The 18,908-nt window shown below is 37.9% G+C and overlaps 1 protein-coding gene across 6 annotated transcripts in view; it reads right to left on the bottom strand.

The window, feature by feature from the left end:
- Positions 1-18,908, bottom strand: part of PCYT1A (phosphate cytidylyltransferase 1A, choline) — a 44,759-nt gene that overhangs the window by 17,473 nt on the left and 8,378 nt on the right. For 5 of the 6 annotated variants that reach the window (XM_082393311.1, XM_082393314.1, XM_082393312.1 and 2 more), the window contains one exon: positions 9,939-10,065. In XM_082393311.1, the coding sequence (XP_082249437.1) occupies positions 9,939-10,055 (117 nt within the window). In that variant the 5' untranslated portion in view covers positions 10,056-10,065. The remainder of the gene's footprint in view (positions 1-9,938; positions 10,066-18,908) is intronic. The other variant, XM_082393310.1, reaches the window with a different exon arrangement.

Consider the following 18,908-nt stretch of genomic DNA (forward strand, 5'->3'; position numbering starts at 1 on the left):
AACCTCTAGTACAATGCTGAATAGAGGTGGCAAGGATAAATATCCTTGCCTTGTTCCCAGTCTTAGGGGAGAAGCATGCAATCTTTCAACACTAAGTATTATCTTAGCTGTAGGTTTTTCTTAGATGCCCTTTATCAGGTTGAGATATCTCTCTTCATTTTGTAGTTCGTTGAGAGTTGGTTTTTTTTGGCTGTGCCATGAGGCTTATGAGATCTTAGTTCCCCGACCAGGGATCGAACCCAGGCCACGGCAGTGAAAGTGTTGAGTCCTAACCACTGGACCGCCAGGGAATTCCCTGTTGAGAGTTTTTTAATGAACGAGCATTGGATTTTGTCACATGCTTTTTCTACATTATTGAAACAATCATGTTTTGGTTTTGTCTTTTATTTTATTAATTATGGTGTATTCGATTAATTGATTTTAGAATGTTAAGCCAACCTTGCATTCCTGAGTGAAATTCTTCTTGGTCACATTGTATAAATCTTTTTATATGTTCTTGGATTCAATTTGTTAATATATTGTTAAGGACTTTTGCATCTAAGTTTGTGAGGGATTTTGAACTATAATGTTCTTTTCTTGTGCTGTTTTTGCCTGTCTTTGCTATCTGACCTCATAAAATTGGTTAGGAAATGTTCTCTCCTCTATTCTCTGAAAGTGGATAGGATTGATATTATTTCTTCCTTAAATGTCTGATAGAATTCACCAGTGAAGTCATTTGTGTCTGACTTTGTCTTTGTAGGAAGATTTTTTTAAAGACAATTCAATACTCTACTTGGCATAGGTCTATTCAGATTTTCTATTTTTTTCTTGGGTCAGTTTTGGTAATTTGTCTCTTTCTAGGAATATGTCTATTTCATCTAAATTGTCACATTTTTTTGGCATGAAATTGTTCATAATATTCCCTTACAATTCTTTTAATTTCTGTTGGGCTATAGTGATGTTTACTTAGATTTTTAAATTACACATAGATCACATTGTGACTGGGCTAAATTCAGAAACTGGGAAGACACTGTTTTTTTTTGTTTTTTGTTTTTTTAAATTTATTTATTTATTTATCTATTTATGGCTGTGTTGGGTCTTCGTTTCTGTGCAAGGGCTTTCTCTAGTTGTGGCAAGCGGGGACCACTCTTCATCGCGGTGCGCGGGCCTCTCACTATCGCGGCCTCTCTTGTTGCAGAGCACAGGCTCCAGACGCGCAGGCTCAGTAGCTGTGGCTCACGGGCCCAGCCGCTCCGCGGCATGCGGGATCCTCCCGGACCGGGGCACGAACCCGTGTCCCCTGCATTGGCAGGCGGATTCCCAACCGCTGCGCCACCAAGGAAGCCCCCATTGTTTTGTTTTGATTTCAGATAAGGATAGATTTTTAAAATAAGGCTTTAAAATTAAAACATATTTCTTTTAAATAGCACTTATATAAGCTTAGTTTAAAATATGCTAAAGCTATAAGAAAAACATTTTTAGGAGATGTGTGTGTGTTATCCTTTTTAAGAACGTTTTTAAAAAAAGGTTAAGAATAGACCAAGGACACAAATGTGTGATTTTCTGAAGTTATTAGAAATTTACCTACAGATTAAATTAGAAAAAACAATTTATCCTCTGGAAGTTAGTACCCAAAGAGTTGCCTAACAGTAATTTGTGTTTCTAAAAGTATATGCTAGCCACAAAATAACAGACATTCTATGATTCTATCTATATGAAGGTCAAAAACAGGCAAAGCTAATCTATGGTTAATAGAAGTCAGAGAACAAAGAAAAAAAAATCTGGGGAAAGAGGCTACTGACTAGCAGGAGCGTGAGGGAGTCTCCTAGGTGTGCCAGTGATTACACGGATGTATACATATATAAACATTTACTGAGCTGTACACTTAAGGTCTGTGCACTCTACTGTATGTAAGTTATACCTCAAGAAACAAATGCCATTCAGCCATAAAAAGGAATGCAGTACTGATACCTGCTATAACATGGATGAACCTTGAAAAAATTATGCTAAGTGAAAGAAGCCAGCCACAAAAGGCGACTTATTGTATGACTCCATTTATATGCAATGTCCAAGAATAGGAAAATTTACAGACAGAAAGTAGATTAGGGGTTACACAGGGATGGAAGGGTTGGGGAGAAATGGGGAGTGACTGCTGATGGGTACAGGGTTTCTCTCTGGAGTGATGAAAATGCTCTAAAATGTATCATGATGATGGTTGCACAAGTCTGTGAATATTCTGAAAACCACTGAATTGAACACTCTACATGTGTAGGTGAATTATAATGGTATATGAACTATATCTCAATGAAGTTGTTTATATATAAATATATTTATACATAATATAAAATATATGAAACAAATAGAAAAAATTGTGCTTATTAACAATAGTACATGTAGATAAAAGACAGCCTTACTGTGTTCTCTGAAATTTATTATCAATAGTGTGCTGGAGTCAGTTTTTAAATATTCACATATTTTGAGGGCTGGTAGTTTGAAATCAGCCACAGAAATCAGTAAATGCTATATATCAGAGGTTTGTTCCCCCCAGTTTATCAGGACACCACTGGTTATTCTGCATACTTAGAAAGAGATCAGTTCAGAGGTTATTACAGGGAGGAAGAAATGGATTTGTGGATTTTTCCGTTAATATTGCAATGGGAATAGAGAGAGTGACAGTTAAAAGATTCTGTGAAGGAAGAATAGGTAGGACATGGTAAAGAGAAAATATACTATCACTTGAGAGAGGAGTTTATAATAACTGAGCTTTTGAACTGAGGAAAATAAGACTGTGGTACCATCAGCAGGAATAGAGAAGTTTCTTAAAAAGGAGTAGAGATCAAAGAAAATGAGAACTGACAGTCTTTGAATCTGGAGATTCAAATGACTATTGGAGACCTCCTAGAATATACTAGTGAAAGTCAGAACACCAGTGCCTTTAAGAAAATTGGAAGACAAGGAAACAGATTAGTAATAATCTCTCATTAGAGATGTATAGCCATAAAGGGAATGAGAAAAACAGAAAGGTACCTAGAGGGGACAGAAGGATCAAGTAGCAGGTTTTCTTAAAAGTTGAGGATATCTGTACATGTCTAAGACAAAGGAAAAGGAGCCGAAGAGACTGAAAATATCAAGAGAAGGAAAAAAACAGATAAGGAAGGAAGAGTCTAGAAGAATGACAGGGAATGGCCTCAAAGGAGAGCAGCAGGGAAGCTGTTGGCCCTATAAGTAATTAGGATCACATTTTTCTGAAAGCAGAAGAAAGGAAAGGTGATAAAAGGATAATATTGGATGTAAAGGAGGAAGGATGTATAAACTTATATTCTGATGCCCTCAATTTTCTCAGTATAGTAAAGAAGAAAGTAAAGTTCCCTATAAAGAACAGGGACCTTGGAATGAGACTGAAAACTTGAGGAAAGTACAAAATATTTGGAATAGCTGTTGTGGGAAATGTATATATTTGAGCATCAGCAAATGATTAATGGAACTACTGAGCACTATATTCAGCCCAGATCAAGCTAGAAACTTTAATCTTTAGAAGGCCAAGTTAATAGGTCCAGGAAGAAAAACAAAGAATTAACAGAAACTGAAAGATCTAGGGTTAGGTCCTGGTGAATGGAAGGGAGGCAGAAGAGGGAAGAGAAGAGTTAAGGAAAAAGAGGTATCCAGACATTTCTCCAAAAAAGATATACTAATGGCCAAAAAACACACGAAAAGGTGCTCAACAATATTAGGCATTATGGAAATGCAAATCAAAACCACAATGAGACCCTGGTTCACATCCACTAGGATGGCTAAAAGCAAAAAGACAGGCAACAACAGTGATGGCAAGGATGTGGAGAAACTGGGACCTCTGTACACTGCTGTGAATGTAAACTAGCACACAGCTTTGGAAAACAGTTCTTCAAAATGTTAAACAAAGAATATATATGATCTAGAAATTACAATCCTAGGTATATAAGCAAGAGAACTGAAAACATATCTTTAAAAAAAACCTTGTACATGAATAATAGTCAGAACATTATTCACGATAGCCAAAAAGCAGAAATAATCCAAATGTCCAACAACTGATGAATGGATAAACAAAGTAGTATGTCTATATGGATTCACCTATAAAAAGGAATGAAGTATTAATAAACACTACCACCTGGGTGGACCTTGAAAACATTGTGCTAAATAAAAGAAGCCAGAGACTTCTATGGTGGTCCAGCGGGTAAGACTCTACGCTCCCAATGCAGGGGGCCCGGGTTTGATCCCTGCTCAGGAAACTATATCCCACATGCATGCCGCACCTAAGAGCCTGCATGGCGCACCTAAGAGCCAGCAACTAAAACATCCCACGTTCTGCAACTAAAAGATCCCACGTGCCGCAACTAAGACCTTGCACAGCCAAAATAAATAAATAAATACATATTTTAATAAATAAATAAATAAAAGCCAGGCATAAAAGGCCACGCATTGTGTGATTATATGAAATGTCCAGAATAGGCAAATCCCTAGAGAAAGAAAATTGATTAGCAGTTGCCAGGGAGTAGAGGGAAGAGGGGAATGACGGAATGACTGCTAATAGGTACAGGGTCTCTTTTTGTGGTGATAAAAATGTTCTGGAATTAGATAGTGGTGATGGTTGTACAACACTGTGAATTTTTAGTATCAAAACCACTGAATTGTACACTTTAAAATGATTAAAATGGTGAACTTTATGTATGTGAATTTTATCTCAATTTTAAGAGATACATTACGTATCCTATCTTTCATAACTCTGTTTCTTCCATCTTCCTTGTATACTGTGTACATTCCAAGGCAGAAGGCAAATGCAACTGTCCCTCCTGGCTAGAATTTGTGCTGAATCGATCCCTCCTAAGTATAGAGAATGAAACCTAAGGTTCTTCAGCTAAAACAGATCAGCAAAATCTTTAACTCTCTAGAGCTGCCTCCTGTTAGAATGAGTAGTATTTTTTAAAACACCCTATTATTCTCTTCTCAGTTAGAGAACATTGTCTCTAAAAGCTGATGTTTATATAAAAGTAGGACTAAGTATTTCTACCTGTGTTCTCCTAAAACAAATCTCCTTCATTTTAACCTCAAAGGAATTCTATGGAATAATACTGCTTTCAAGTCTTTTGACTCTCTGGTAGCAAAGTATAAATGAAAGGGCAAGGGTTTAGGACTTGAAAAAAACTTAGATCTAAATCCCAGCTCTATCACTTCATAGCTGTGAAATCACAGCAAGCTTCTACAGCTTTCATTTCACCTGCTATAAAATGGAAGATCAGATTTCCCTGGTGGCACAGTGGTTAAGAATCTGCCTGCCAATGCAAGGGACACGGGCTTGAGCCCTGGTCCGGGAAGATCCCACATGCTGCAGAGCAACTAGGCCTGTGCGCCACAACTACTGAGCCTGCGCTCTAGAGCCCGCAAGCCACAACTACTGATCCCGCGTGCCACAACTAGTGAAGCTCGTGTGCCTAGAGCCCGTGCGCCACAACTACTGAAGCTCGTATGCCTAGAGCCCGTGCTCCGCAACAAGAGAAGCTACCGCAATGAGAAGCCCGCACACCACAACCAGAGAAAGCTGGCGCACAGCAATGAAGACCAAATGCAGCCAAAAATAAATTAATTAAGTAATTAAGTAATTTTTAAAAAAATGGAAGATAGTAATACCTGCTCCATAAGGTTGCTATGAGGATTAAATAAAATAGCATATGCAAAGTAACTAGCACAATGTTACACATATGAGTAGGCACTCAACAAATCTACATTAGCTCATTTTCTCTTCCATTCTATGGAACACAGGTTTCATTATACTAACAAAATTAACTAAATTGTATTAATCGAAGAGGTTAGCTTCTAAATGCTATATAAAGTTTCTAAGTCTATGCAAATTATAACTAATACTATTATAACTAAAAATTAAAACTTATAATGATCATCATCTCCCAAATTATGAATGAACTTCTGGATGCAATATTGCTTCCATAAAAACTTTCTCCTGATTATGTTCACATATATTAACTCACTACTCAAAATTCTCGTGAAAGAGAAGAAGAGATTCTGGTGTCCTTACTAATAGGAAAGAGGAGATAACTCAAATAATATAATACTAGAACTTGATATTGGCTTCCCAGTATGTATTCTATTTCCAAGGATTCGTAAACATTTTTCAGCAAAACGTTTCAGAATGGCACAGAGAAACATTTCCCATTTACCCAAACATTCTGCACAAATGGTAACATGCCCTCCTGAGTTCCAAATTATTTCAATAATGTCAAGAAAAAGGCTCTAGATTCAAGAGGAATACCATGTGGTGTGAGAAAGAAGGGATAAGGAACAGAGCAGAAAGAAAAAGAAAAACAATCATTCTCCCTGATTCCTGTTGCCATTTCAATGGACGTAAACAATGAGCTCACCTATTTAACTACTATTTGGATGCCTCATAGACCTTCTAAGTTGAACATGTACTAAACCCATCGCCTTCCTCCTAAAACAGCTCTTCTTCCTGTATTTTTCATCTGAATGAGAAGCACCCCATCTACACAAACTACCTAAGGCTGAAACCTAGCAGTCATCCTTAACACCTCTCACCCTCTGCATCCTGATAATTTCCAAGAATTGTCTATTTCACTTCTTAAAAACTTAAAGTTTATCTTGTCCTCTCTGTATCTACTGCCTTAGTTTAATCCTTCATCATTTCTAACCTGAATCATTACAATAATCTCACAACTAGTCCTGTGGCTTCTGTCTATCCCTGTTTCAACTGTTCCTTTCCAAAGCAATCAGGATGATCTTCTAAATTGTATATCTGATCATATTACCTATAGGATAAAGTTCAAATTCCTTAGCACAGCATACAAGATCCTTCATGAGTAGGCCCTTGCTTTACCTTATCTATTGCAGATTCTTATTCTGAACTTTAAGCTCCAGTAATGTTACTTGTAGTTTGCTAAACATACTATTATTTCACACTTCTGAAGTTGTACTCTATCTCTTGTCCATTTCTTGAATTCCTATTTAGCCTTCAAAGTTCAACTCTGAAATAATCTCCTCAATGAAGCTTTTCCAAAACCACTGTCCCCACCCCTTGGTCAAAGTTAATCTGTTGCTCCTCTAGAGGGTCACTGTACCTCTAACTTACTTGTATTTGGACCTTTTCATACTGTATCTTAATTATTTGTCTCTTTCCCCTATTTGTCTATGAGCTTCTTAAGGGCAAGGCCACCTTTGCATCTTTGCATCTCAATGCATAGCAAATGACACACAGAGGTTCTCAATATATGTAGTTTGAAATGAGATTGTAAGATCTATCTCCATAAGCAGAACTTCGGTCAATTAACCTCAGAGTTTAAGTACTCTGTGACTTATTCATACATATGACAAATATTAAGATAGGCTAAATGTCTATTCTTTATAAATATTTCTGTGATCCTTTTGATTTTACCTTTAGAAACATGTTTCAGTAAATTCTTTATACTTATAGACAAACTAGCCATAAAGTTATCCCTTAATTTTTCCTCCTTAACTCTTTTCTCTCCCTTCATCCATTTTATCCTGACCTACCAACCCAGCTACCAAATACTTGGGGAGGTTGGGAGGAAATGGGGAGTGACTGCTAATGGGTATGGGGCTTCTTTTGGGGACGATAAAAATATTCTAAAACTGGCTGTGGTGATGGTAGCACAACTCTGTGAATATATTAAAAACCATTGAATTGTACAGTTTAAATGGGTGGATTTATGATCTCAGTAAAGCTGTCATAAAAAAAAAAAACCTTGTTCGTTTTTGCTACAGAGTCGAAAGGGATTCAGAGATAGAAAGCACATGCGTACAGTGGAGATGACACACAAGTTTATTTAGCAGACACTCTTCATTAGAGTCAGTCCAGCCTGTTGGGTGAGTGAATCTTTGACCATTAGCCCATGTTAAATAGCCAGTGTGTACCAGAGAGGAATGTGAAATAGGTAGCAAGCCACTTAACTGATCTGTGACATGACTATATGAAGCAGAGTAACTTAAAGCATTGAAATTCCTTAGATTCTAAGAACCAAGAAATTTAAGTCTTCTCAGAGCCCATTCCACTAAGACTGGCCTTGTTTGGTCTATTCATGGCTGTGGTGATTGGCTCAGAGTATTACCTACTTGGTTATAACTTGTCCCTACTCCAAGTGACAGTGCTGAATTGGTGCCCACCACCATCTCCTTAACCTGAATTCTCTAAGAAACATTCAGAAATTAAAAATGCCCTGTTAGGGACTTCCCTGTTGGCACACTGGTTAAGAATCCACCTGCCAATGCAGGGGACATGGGTTCAATCCCTGGTCCGGGAAGATCCCACATGCTGCGGAGCAACTAAGCCCGTACGCCACAACTACTGAGCCTGCGCTCTAGAGCCCGTGAGCCACAGCTACTGAAGCCCGCGCGCCTAGAGCCCGTGCTCTGCAACAAGAAAAGCCACCACAGTGAGAAGTCCGCGCACCACGTCTAAGAGTAGCCCCCGCTCACCGCAACCAGAGAAAGCCCGCGCGCAGCAATAAAGACCCAAAGCAGCCAAAAAAAAAAAAAAAAAGCCCTGTTTTCTTGACTGCTGAGTCTTTTCTGAGTTTACTTGCTGTAAAGAATAATGGCCCCCTAAGGATGTCTACATCTTACTTTCTAGAACCTGTGACTATGTTACATGGCAAAAGGGGCTTTGCAAATGTGATTAAAGGATTTTAAGATAGACAGATTATCCTGGATTAGCCAAGTATGTCCAATGTAATTACAAGGGTCTTTACAAGTGAATAAAGGAGGCAGGGGATTCAGAATCAGAAGGAGATGTGATGACAGAAGCAGTGGTCAGAGTGTTGTGATTGCTGGCTGGCCCCTGAGCAAAGCAATACGGGCAACTTCTAGAAGCTGGAAAAGGCAAGGAAACAGTTTTTCTCCTAGAACCTCCAGCCCTAACAACACTTGATTTTAGACTTTTAAGACCCATTTCAGCCTTGTGACCCCTAGAACTGTAAGATAATATATCTGTATTGTTTTAGGCCATTAAATTTGTGGTAATTTGTTACAACAGCAATAGAAAACTAATACACTTGCCCCCAACATAATCATCAATATCAGGCCTGAAGCATATACCTACTATTTGTGGAGTCCAGTTGCTTTTATTGCTCAAGATAAAATATTGGTTTAGAACAAATAGTAATTGTGTCCGAGTAGAAATGTTTTTCCTTTTGGGTTATGAAGCTCCAAAAGTAACCAGTGGAAACTGCAGTTGGATCAATGGCTAATGGTCAATATAGGTACAAAACATACAGAAACATATAACTCTGTCACTGGGATTTTAAAACATGGATTTCATAACAACACTGTATATCAATAATAACTCCAACTGTGTATAAATATTCTTTGACATATTTTTTTTAGGGGAAGCTTCAGGAAGGGTACCAACCTGAGACAGGATGAGCCGTTTGGAAAGGGGTCTTTCATCAAAGGCTTGGAAGTGGTTAGGAAATACAAAGATAACATCCCAGAGATAAAGGAACATAAGGTAGGCAGTAACAGAAAAAGGTTCTCATCTAAGATATAACCAGTAATAGAGTGGAGGAGTGATATGAGAGAAGAGACAGTAAGACACAGAAAACTAAACACCATGAGATGATGCTAAGATCAGATCTCTGCCTGGAGCTACAATTTCTCTATTTCATTCGTTTGAATTTGATCTTTTGCCTAATATATGTACAACCTCCAAATTTTCCTAACATTCTTTTTTCAATTCCAGTGTAAAGCTCTTACAACTGAGCTGTGAGTTATAATCTGCATAAGAGTTCCAACAACTGGTGGAAAGTTACTATTCACACTTACTATTCATTCTTTCCATTATTTAAGAAGACTTGTAATGTTGATATTGTCAGTGTTATATCAGTTTCTACCCTCCTCCTGCCAGGTTAAGTGTTCAACAAAGAAATCTCTTCCTTACTTACAATTGCACAGCGTGGCATTTTTGAAGGAATTCCATCATCCTCTGCTGCCCCATTGGGTCCAGGTATCTCTTTCCTCCTCTTCCTCATGTTGACTTTGGCTGAATTCTGTGCATCCATCTTCTTCTAACTGGTGATAGAAAGTGAAAAAGAATTTTTGTCTCATTGGGGTGGGAAAAGCCTGTCACCAGTATTTCAGAGATGTTAATATGGATGCACTTAGTATCAATTCCATAGCACACATTTCACAAAGATGAACCAATTGCATCCGGCAAAAACAGCAAAGCTTCACAAAACCCAGGCTCTAGTAGAAACACTGAAATGCCTCTCTGTGGAACAATGGCACAATTAATCACCTGGACCTTGTAAATTATTTCCCAACCAATACAGCCTGTATACCAACTGCTAATTTCATATCCTGACTGCATGCAAAAACCTGGAAGAACTTGGCTGAGAAAGTTAGTTATACAGACTTTCCACTACTCTTACATCATATCTCTAGGACACCTAGAAGTATGACAGGTGCAAGGAAATGTGAAAGGTATGTCTTCGGTACAGACGGAGAAAAGAGCCTTTTTTTTTTAAAAGGATGGCCACCAGCGATTCCTGGTTTAACAAAGCATGGATTTCTTAACTCTAAATGCTCTGTATATTTCAGAGACCACTCCTCCAGGATGAGAGCTATGAAAATTGTAGAGTAAGTGTACTTGTATCTTTTAAATGTCCTTCCTCTTCCTTTTTCAATTCATTTCCCCTCCCTCTTTGAGTCTTAGCACCTTAAGCTTGCTCAGAGTCCCCAACTACTAAAACCCCACCCAGGCTTCTCCTTCCCCCAAGGAAAAACTTATTTATTATTGTCTCATTTAGCAGAAAGTGTCTAGCAACTAACTATTACAGAAAAGTTCTGAATATTTGATGTTTCATGTTTAGATGTTGGCTTGTGCTACACCTCCAGTCCCCTACAAGGATATCTGTATTTTTCTTAGGTAACATAATTTGCACAAATAAATTAATTTCTTGATAATGATGAAATTTTAGATATCAGCCAGAAATTGGAGATAGAGGAACTTCAATGATCAACTGCCATCTCTGCCCAAGATGTAGTACAGTGAAAGGTGGAAAAAAGATCCTTATAGTAGAAGCAGAAAACAAAACAAAATACTAGACAGAATGAGGACTTTCTACTCTGCCTCACTGCCTCTAATAAGCCCTCCAGAATAGATGTTTATCTAAACAATCGAAATTGTGCCTTTCTTTCTTTCCTCCCACTAAATTCCAAGTGGCAATGTGATAAGATCTACAAGAAACCTAACCTAATTCTTAGAGACTGAAAGAAACACACCATGAGTCATGGCTAAGTATTAGGCTGGTATGAAAAAATGTCAGAATCTAAAGTGAAAGATGAACACCACCCAGAAACTTCCTTTCATCACATATTCAATTAAAATTAAAATGTATTTTCATCACAAATTAAAATAAAATGAAAGGAGGGTACTATATATTTAATAAGTTTTTCCAGTGATGATGATCAGAGATTTTCTTCATTATTGTTATTAATTATTCTTTTGAAATATCCAGAGGTCAGATTTACTACTCCCATCTCACTGGTCTGAGAGGCCTGCTAAGAATGCCTAATCAGTTCAGTTAATGACCGTTTCTAATTTGCATACAAGAGGACTTTGCTGCAAATATCTGTTAAATTCTCAGAGTAGGTAGACAAAATCCATTATGAGAAATATAATCAGCAATCTGGTGTCAGGTAGCTCAAGGTCAGGCAGTCAATAATATTGAGTATTTATTGTGCACAAGGTATTATAACATAATTTTTAAAGTAAAAGTTATTTTCTCAAGAAGACTTCAATCAAGGTGAGGAAACCACATGTTTATGATAAAAAATGCTCCTTAGGATTGCAAAACCATTGGAGGAAAGTTTGTTTAGGAACAGTTTCAAAGTAAATATCTCCCCATCAATGACTTATTAATTACAAAGTAAAAAGAGTTACCTTTAAAGTGAAAAAAATCTGAATTGGGAGATTGGGATTGACATATATACACCAATATGTATAAAATGGATGACTAATAAGAACCTGCTGTATAAAAAAAATAAATAAAATTTTAAAATGTACACTATTAATAATGTAAAAAAAAAAAAAGTGAAAAAAATCTCTCAGCTAAGTAATTAAAGCTTATTAACGTCACCAATAATGCCTCCTGATGTGAGACACTGAGGACACATCATCTTCCAAAAATGCATAACCTGTATGGATTTATGAGGAACAATCAGACAAACCTCAACTAAAGGACATTCTACAAAACAACAAGGCTGTATTCTTCAAAAAAATGTCAATCATGAAAAACAATGAAAGGCTGAGGGACTGTTCCAGGTTAGAAGAGACCAAAGAAATGACAACTAAATGTAACGCATAATTCTAGATTGGGGGAGAAATTGTTATAAAGGATAGTTATTAGGACAATCAGTAAAATTAAAATATGGATTCCGTATCAGATAATAATATATATCAATGTTAAAATAAACTTCCTGAAGTTGATCATTATACTGTTATGTAAAAGACTGTCATTGTTTTTTTATGCTGAAGTATCTAGGGATAAAGGGTTATGATCTCTGCAACTTAACCTCAGCAAAAAAAAAAGAAAAGAAAAATGTGTATATTATATTACATATAAAAAGGTAAAGTAAATATGGCAAAATGTTATCAATGTATGAAGCTGAGTCAGGCATAAAGGAGTTCATTTTAATATTCTTGCAACTTTTCTAAAGGCTTCACTTTTTTTTTTAAAGTAAAACGTGTGGACTTCCCTGGTGGTGCAGTGGTTAAGAATCCACCTGCCAACGCAGGGGACATGGGTTCGAGCCCTGGTCCGGGAAGATCCCACATGCCACGGAGCAACTAAGCCCGTGTGCCACAACTACTGAGCCTGCGCTCTAGAGCCCGCGAGCCACAACTACTGAAGCCCGTACACCTAGAGCCCGTGCTCCTCAACAAGAGAAACCACCACAATGAGAAGCCCGCGCACCACAACAAAGAGTAGTCCCCGCTCGCCGCAACTAGACAAAGCCCGCGCGCAGCAACGAAGACCCAACGCAGCCAAAAATAAAAAATATAAATAAATAAATAAATTTATAAAAAAAAAAAAAAAGTAAAACGTTTACTTTTAAAAATGTTCAATAACCATTTTCTACACAGACAGGCCCTCATCTAAGGTTGTCCTTTGGGGTCTCTAGAAACAGATTTCCTCTCCTTCCTAACTCTTTGAATCAGTGTAGATGATACATATATTCCAAGAAGTATGTTTTAGGAATCTAAATGTGTTGCAAAAAAGTAAGATAATAACAGCAAATTCATAATAATGACTATTTTTTTTTCAATATTACCAGTGCCAAGCACTGTGCTAGGTACTTTATATACATTATTCTCATTTAACCCATATAACCTGAGAAGCAGGTATTTTTAGTCCCAATTTACAAGTGAGAAAACTAAGGATCAGGGAGGTTAAGCAACCTATCCAGAGATCACACAGCTAATAAATGAGAAAGCCAGGATGCTGTCTCCCAGAAATTCACAAATTTTTTAAAGAAGCTGTCTCATCATTACTGCTGCTTCCCTCAATCAAGAACATTCTTTCCACGGCATGCGTTCCTTAAGTTTTTGCAAACTTAAGTCAGACCAGCCTAACTGAACAGTGGAATAAAAGGTCACAGTCACTTAAAGGTAAACAAGGTCCCAGCACCAATCAAATAGAACTGACATGGCTATTGGCCTGATTCCAAAGCTGCCTGATTTGTCAGCTGTACAGATCTTTCCTACTGGAAAAGTTTTGCTAGGATTTCCTGATAAGTTTTCAACGTAAGCAATAAAGAATTCTTTAATTCTCTGCTCGTCTCTCTTCTGACATTACAAATAAGGTGGTGCTTAAGTCACCTGTACTTTTCATTCATGATACAAAATAGAGTTTTAAGGATGCCAAAATAAATCAAGGGAATAAATGTCATGTCATATTCTCACCAGTTACTTTCCATGACTTCAAGTTAAAATTCCTTAAAGTTTAATAGAAAAATACTTAACACATCCAAAGACATGTTTATAGGAACTTCTCAGAAGTCTTTGCTCTGTGTGTGTGTGTCAGGGGCGGTGGTGGGGAGGATTATGTGTGCTATAATATTTTCACAGCTTTACTGAATGAACTATAATTGACACACAATAAACCATATATTTAAAAGTGTATAATTTAATGAGTGTTAACATTATATACCTGTGAAATCATCAAAATTAATAAACATATCCCTCACTCTCAAGTTTCCTCATATACCACTTTATAATCCATCTCTCCCTCCCTACTCTGACTGTGCTTTGCTTTTTTGTTTTGTTTACACTGTGGTAAAATATACATAACATAATTCCGCTTTGCTTTTTAACTGTTTAATTCTTGAAGTACTGAACCATCTTGCATAATTCAACTTAACCAGCCAAACACATGGTAGATAGATATCATCATACTAGAAAGAAGCAAAGGCGCTAAATACTGCCCTTGCGGTTTTAAAGATATTTTAAAGTCAAATTGATATCTGGAGTCACTAGATATTGTGACACTGGATCTATTCCACTAGATTAAAAAAAATCATACAAAAAATATAAAATATCACAATGAGAACTCAAGGGAGGAGAAAGGAGGTATCTGACTAGTTATTTAAAGCTAATTCATGAACAAAGAATCAAGGCAACCATTATTATTAGTATTAGTACTGACACATTGCAAAGCCCATTGGTAAATAATAGTAATACTAACATATTTTACCTGAATTTCAGTTGAGTACATACATTCTTCAACAAAATCTCTCCTTCTGTCTTATATAAATACCTCTAACCAAATGTCTAAGGCAGTGTTTCTCAATATTTTTTATCCATGCTCCATTTTGAGAAAAGTAAAAATCTTTAACCTCACTCCGCTAGCATACTGTAGTGATTAAATAGAGGTCAGCCCCTAAATCATATTACCTAAATATGAGTCCCATTTCTACCACTAACTAGCCATGAAAATTTGGACAAATTCCTTTATGTCTCCAAGTCTCAGTTTCATCATCTAACAAATGTGGTTTGAATGGAATAATCCATGTAAAGCCTTAGCTCAGCGTCTGGCACACAGTATGTGCTTGTAAACATTAGCTACTATTATTATTTCATAGTAGTAGTAGTAGTTGCCATCATCTGCCTTAAAGTCTATCTTCTGCATATCCCCTATAGCCAAAAAGATTTTGTCAAGTTTTCATCCATGATTACTACTATAAAAAGTGTACTTCTAATGTAAAAGTATGATAAAACATGAAGTATGCTCCATCGCCCCATCTTATCCTTACCCCATTTAAGAATCACTGCTGTGGAACTTCCCTGCTGGTCCAGTGGTGAAGAATCTTCCTTCCAATGCAGAGGACGTGGGTTCAATCCCTGGTCAGGGAACTAAGATCCCACATGCCACAGGGCAACTAAGCCAGCGCGTCACAACGAGCTCCCGTGCCTCAACTAGAGAGCCTGTGTGCTGCAAAGTACAGAGCCCACGCGCTCTGGAGCCTGCGCGCCACAACCAGAGAAGAGAAAACCCGCACGCCACAACTAGAGTGAAGCCGGCACGCCGCAGCAAAAGATCCCGCCTGCCTCAACGAAGATCCCGCATGCCGCAACTAAGACCCGACGCAGCCAAAAATAAAATAAATAAATAATAAACAAATCTTTTTAAAAAATAAAGTAATTTAACAATTGAACATCCTTGCCCAACAGACACTAATTCATCAAAAAAAAAAAAAATTACTGTTGTAGCAAGAACTCTTCTAGAGTCTGATGTTAAGCTATGATGAAGAAACACCACTATACTACTACTACTACTACTACTACTGTCAGCATGTATATAACACCTGTAAGTCTAAAAACTTTAAAAATAATAAAACTCTCAGGGCTTCCCTGGTGGTGCAGTGGTTAAGAATCTGCCTGCCAATGCAGGGGACACTGGTTCGAGCCCTGGTCCGGGAAGATCCCACATGCCACAGAGCAACTAAGCCCGTGCGCCACAACTACTGAGCCTGCGCTCTAGAGCCCGCGAGCCACAACTACTGAAGCCCACGCGCCTAGAGCCCGTGCTCCGCAACAAGAGAAGCCGCTGTAATGAGAAGCCCGCACACCGCAACGAAGAGTAGCCCCTGCTCACCGCAACTAGAGAAAGCCCGCCCATGGCAACAAAGACCCAATGAAGCCAAAAATAAATAAATTTTAAAAAACTCTCTTAACATTCACAACCCTTTGACATAGATGTATTATTTTTATCACTATTGAAACTGAGGCACAGAAAATAAGATCACACAGCTAGTAAGTGGTGAAGCTAGGAATCAAATTCAGTCAGCCTGGCTGCAGACTACACACCCTTAATGACTGTGGCATACAATAAAATGTGACACTGTACGATACAAGAAGGTACCTAATAACTATCTCTAAATATTTGAATGCCTGTTATGTTGGATAGGGCAGACACTTATCCTGTGAAAGTCCAGATAATAGAAAATGAATCACTAGTTGGAAGATGCAGAGACACAAATTTTAACTAAACATAATAAAAACCTTTTTAGGAACGAGAGTTATCTGAAAAGGGGCTGAGTTACCTCGGGGGCATTTCATTTTGGCATACCAGGACATTCAAGGAGAGGCTGTGTAGAAATACTTTCATTCATTTTATTAGTCATAATCCTGTTAAAGTCCATCATGGTTGATCTTTTTGTTTGTTCTAATCTTAAAATAATTTCAAATCATGACTGCCATCTATCACGTTAGCATTCACAATTTTATGTAACCTATAAACTTGAAAAGAATGGTTTTTATGTCTCCATCCATGTTAGTGCTGAAAGTATTGATCAGGATAGATATATGTCACCATACACCAATGTGACATACCACTAGACCCCTCTCTCCTCATTGAGATCCACTCTTAATACTCTAGGTTAGTACAATATAAAACACAGGGGAGTTTATCTTTAGAAAACAGGATAGAAAATATATTTAGAATTCTTAATGATTAGGGTATTCAATCAGATGTAAACCCGTTTCATTGTACTATCACATAATCCACACTTCTCTATCACAGTCCCAAAGATTATGATAATAGTGATGATAAAAATTATAGCTAACACTTACAGAGTACTTCCTTTGTGCCAGAAAGTTATAAACCTTTTGCATATATTAAATAACTTAATTCTCACAACAATCTTATGTGATAGATAATATTATTTGCTCTATTTTGCAGATGAGGAAATTGAGGCACAGCTGGGTTAAATGACTTGACTGAGGTCACACACCTAGGACAGGGCAAAACCAGGATTTGAACCAAGGCATTCTGGCTCTAGGATCTGTGTACTTAACAACAACACTGCCTAGTATTTATTTACTTATTATATGCTGCCTAGTATATAAAATGGTCATACATGAATTTAAACAAAACCACTTACTGCACTCTGGCCATGCACTACACTGTGCCAAGCAGGAATTTAATTTCATCTTTCACAAGGACTGGGCTCCTTCTCACTGGGCATATCGCTGACAGACTACTTAGGAATTCCAGGGGCTTATTTTGGTTTGGGCCAGAGTAGAAGAGTAGAGGGTGCACTAGACCAGGAATCATATCATATAAACTGGGACTTCATTCTAGCTCCTCCCAGGGAATTCCCTGGCAGTCCAGTGGTTAGGACTCGCTTCCACTGCAGGGGGCATGGGTTCGATCCCTGGTCGGGGAACTAAGATCCCACAAGCCTCTCAGCCTGGCCAAAAAAAAAAAAAAAAATCTAGCTCCACCTAGTACCTTAACTCGTAAGTTATGGTGAGTGCAAATGAGAGATTAGAAAACAAACTCCCTGATGTTGCTGTCTTTCCACCGTTCAATTGTCCTGCTCTGAAAAGAGCCCATTTTCATTAGGAGACTCAGTATCATTCGGTCTGTGTGATCTTCACCCTTAGCCATACCTTCAGATGCCACGTGCCTAACCTGAACCAATCAGCACATCACTCTCTCAGGCCACAGACTGGGGGAGGAGGGAGGTGGGAAGGGCAGTGATTGGTGACCTAAGATAGTCCAATCAGAGTGAATCTCAGGACTCGCCAGATAGGAATTCTTGGACAAAGATTATCACTTCTTTCTTTGTGAATTCAGGCCTGGAGACCTGACTCTAGGAACCGTCCTATAACAATCTAGTGGTCATCCTATAACCAGGAAGAGAGTCTTTCTCAAAATAGTCACACAGAGAAAGCAATGCTGATGATGGAGAGAAGCCAGATCCTGAACTGCCTAATTGTGTCAACCAATACATTCCCCTTTTTGCTTAAGCTCAGTTAAGCTTGGTTTTTTATCACTTAGAACCACAAAATCATAATTAATTCATTCAATACTTGGCAATGAGCCCTAGCACAAAGTAGGTGCTCAATAACTATTTGAATAAATGTAATAAGTGAAAAAACTCCTTTGAAATTTTGAAAAGCACTACTCACATTAGTATTTTGTTTTGATGGAAAGAGGTCAAGTACTTGTCAATTTATAAGTGTATCAAAGATGGCAAAACAAAGCTCTCATCCTGTCAAAAGTATTTTTTTCTTATCTGCTTACAGTTCTTCTATTTTCCAAAGATGGCTTTTGCGTCATATATTGTGTTTTATACTATATATATATATATATTTTTTTTTTAGGCTTTTAATGTTATTTATTTATTTATTTATGGCTGTGTTGGGTCTTCGTTTCTGCGCGAGGGCTTTCTCTAGTTGCGGCGAGCGGGGGCCACTCTTCATCGCGGTGCGCGGGCCTCTCACTATCGCAGCCTCTCTTGTTGCGGAGCACAGGCTCCAGACGCGCAGGCTCAGCAATTGTGGCTCACGGGCCTAGTCGCTCCGCGGCATGTGGGATCTTCCCAGACCAGGGCTCGAACCCGTG

The sequence above is a fragment of the Balaenoptera borealis genome (assembly GCF_965194805.1).
Source record: "Balaenoptera borealis genome assembly, chromosome: 5".
NCBI lineage: Eukaryota > Metazoa > Chordata > Mammalia > Artiodactyla > Balaenopteridae > Balaenoptera > Balaenoptera borealis.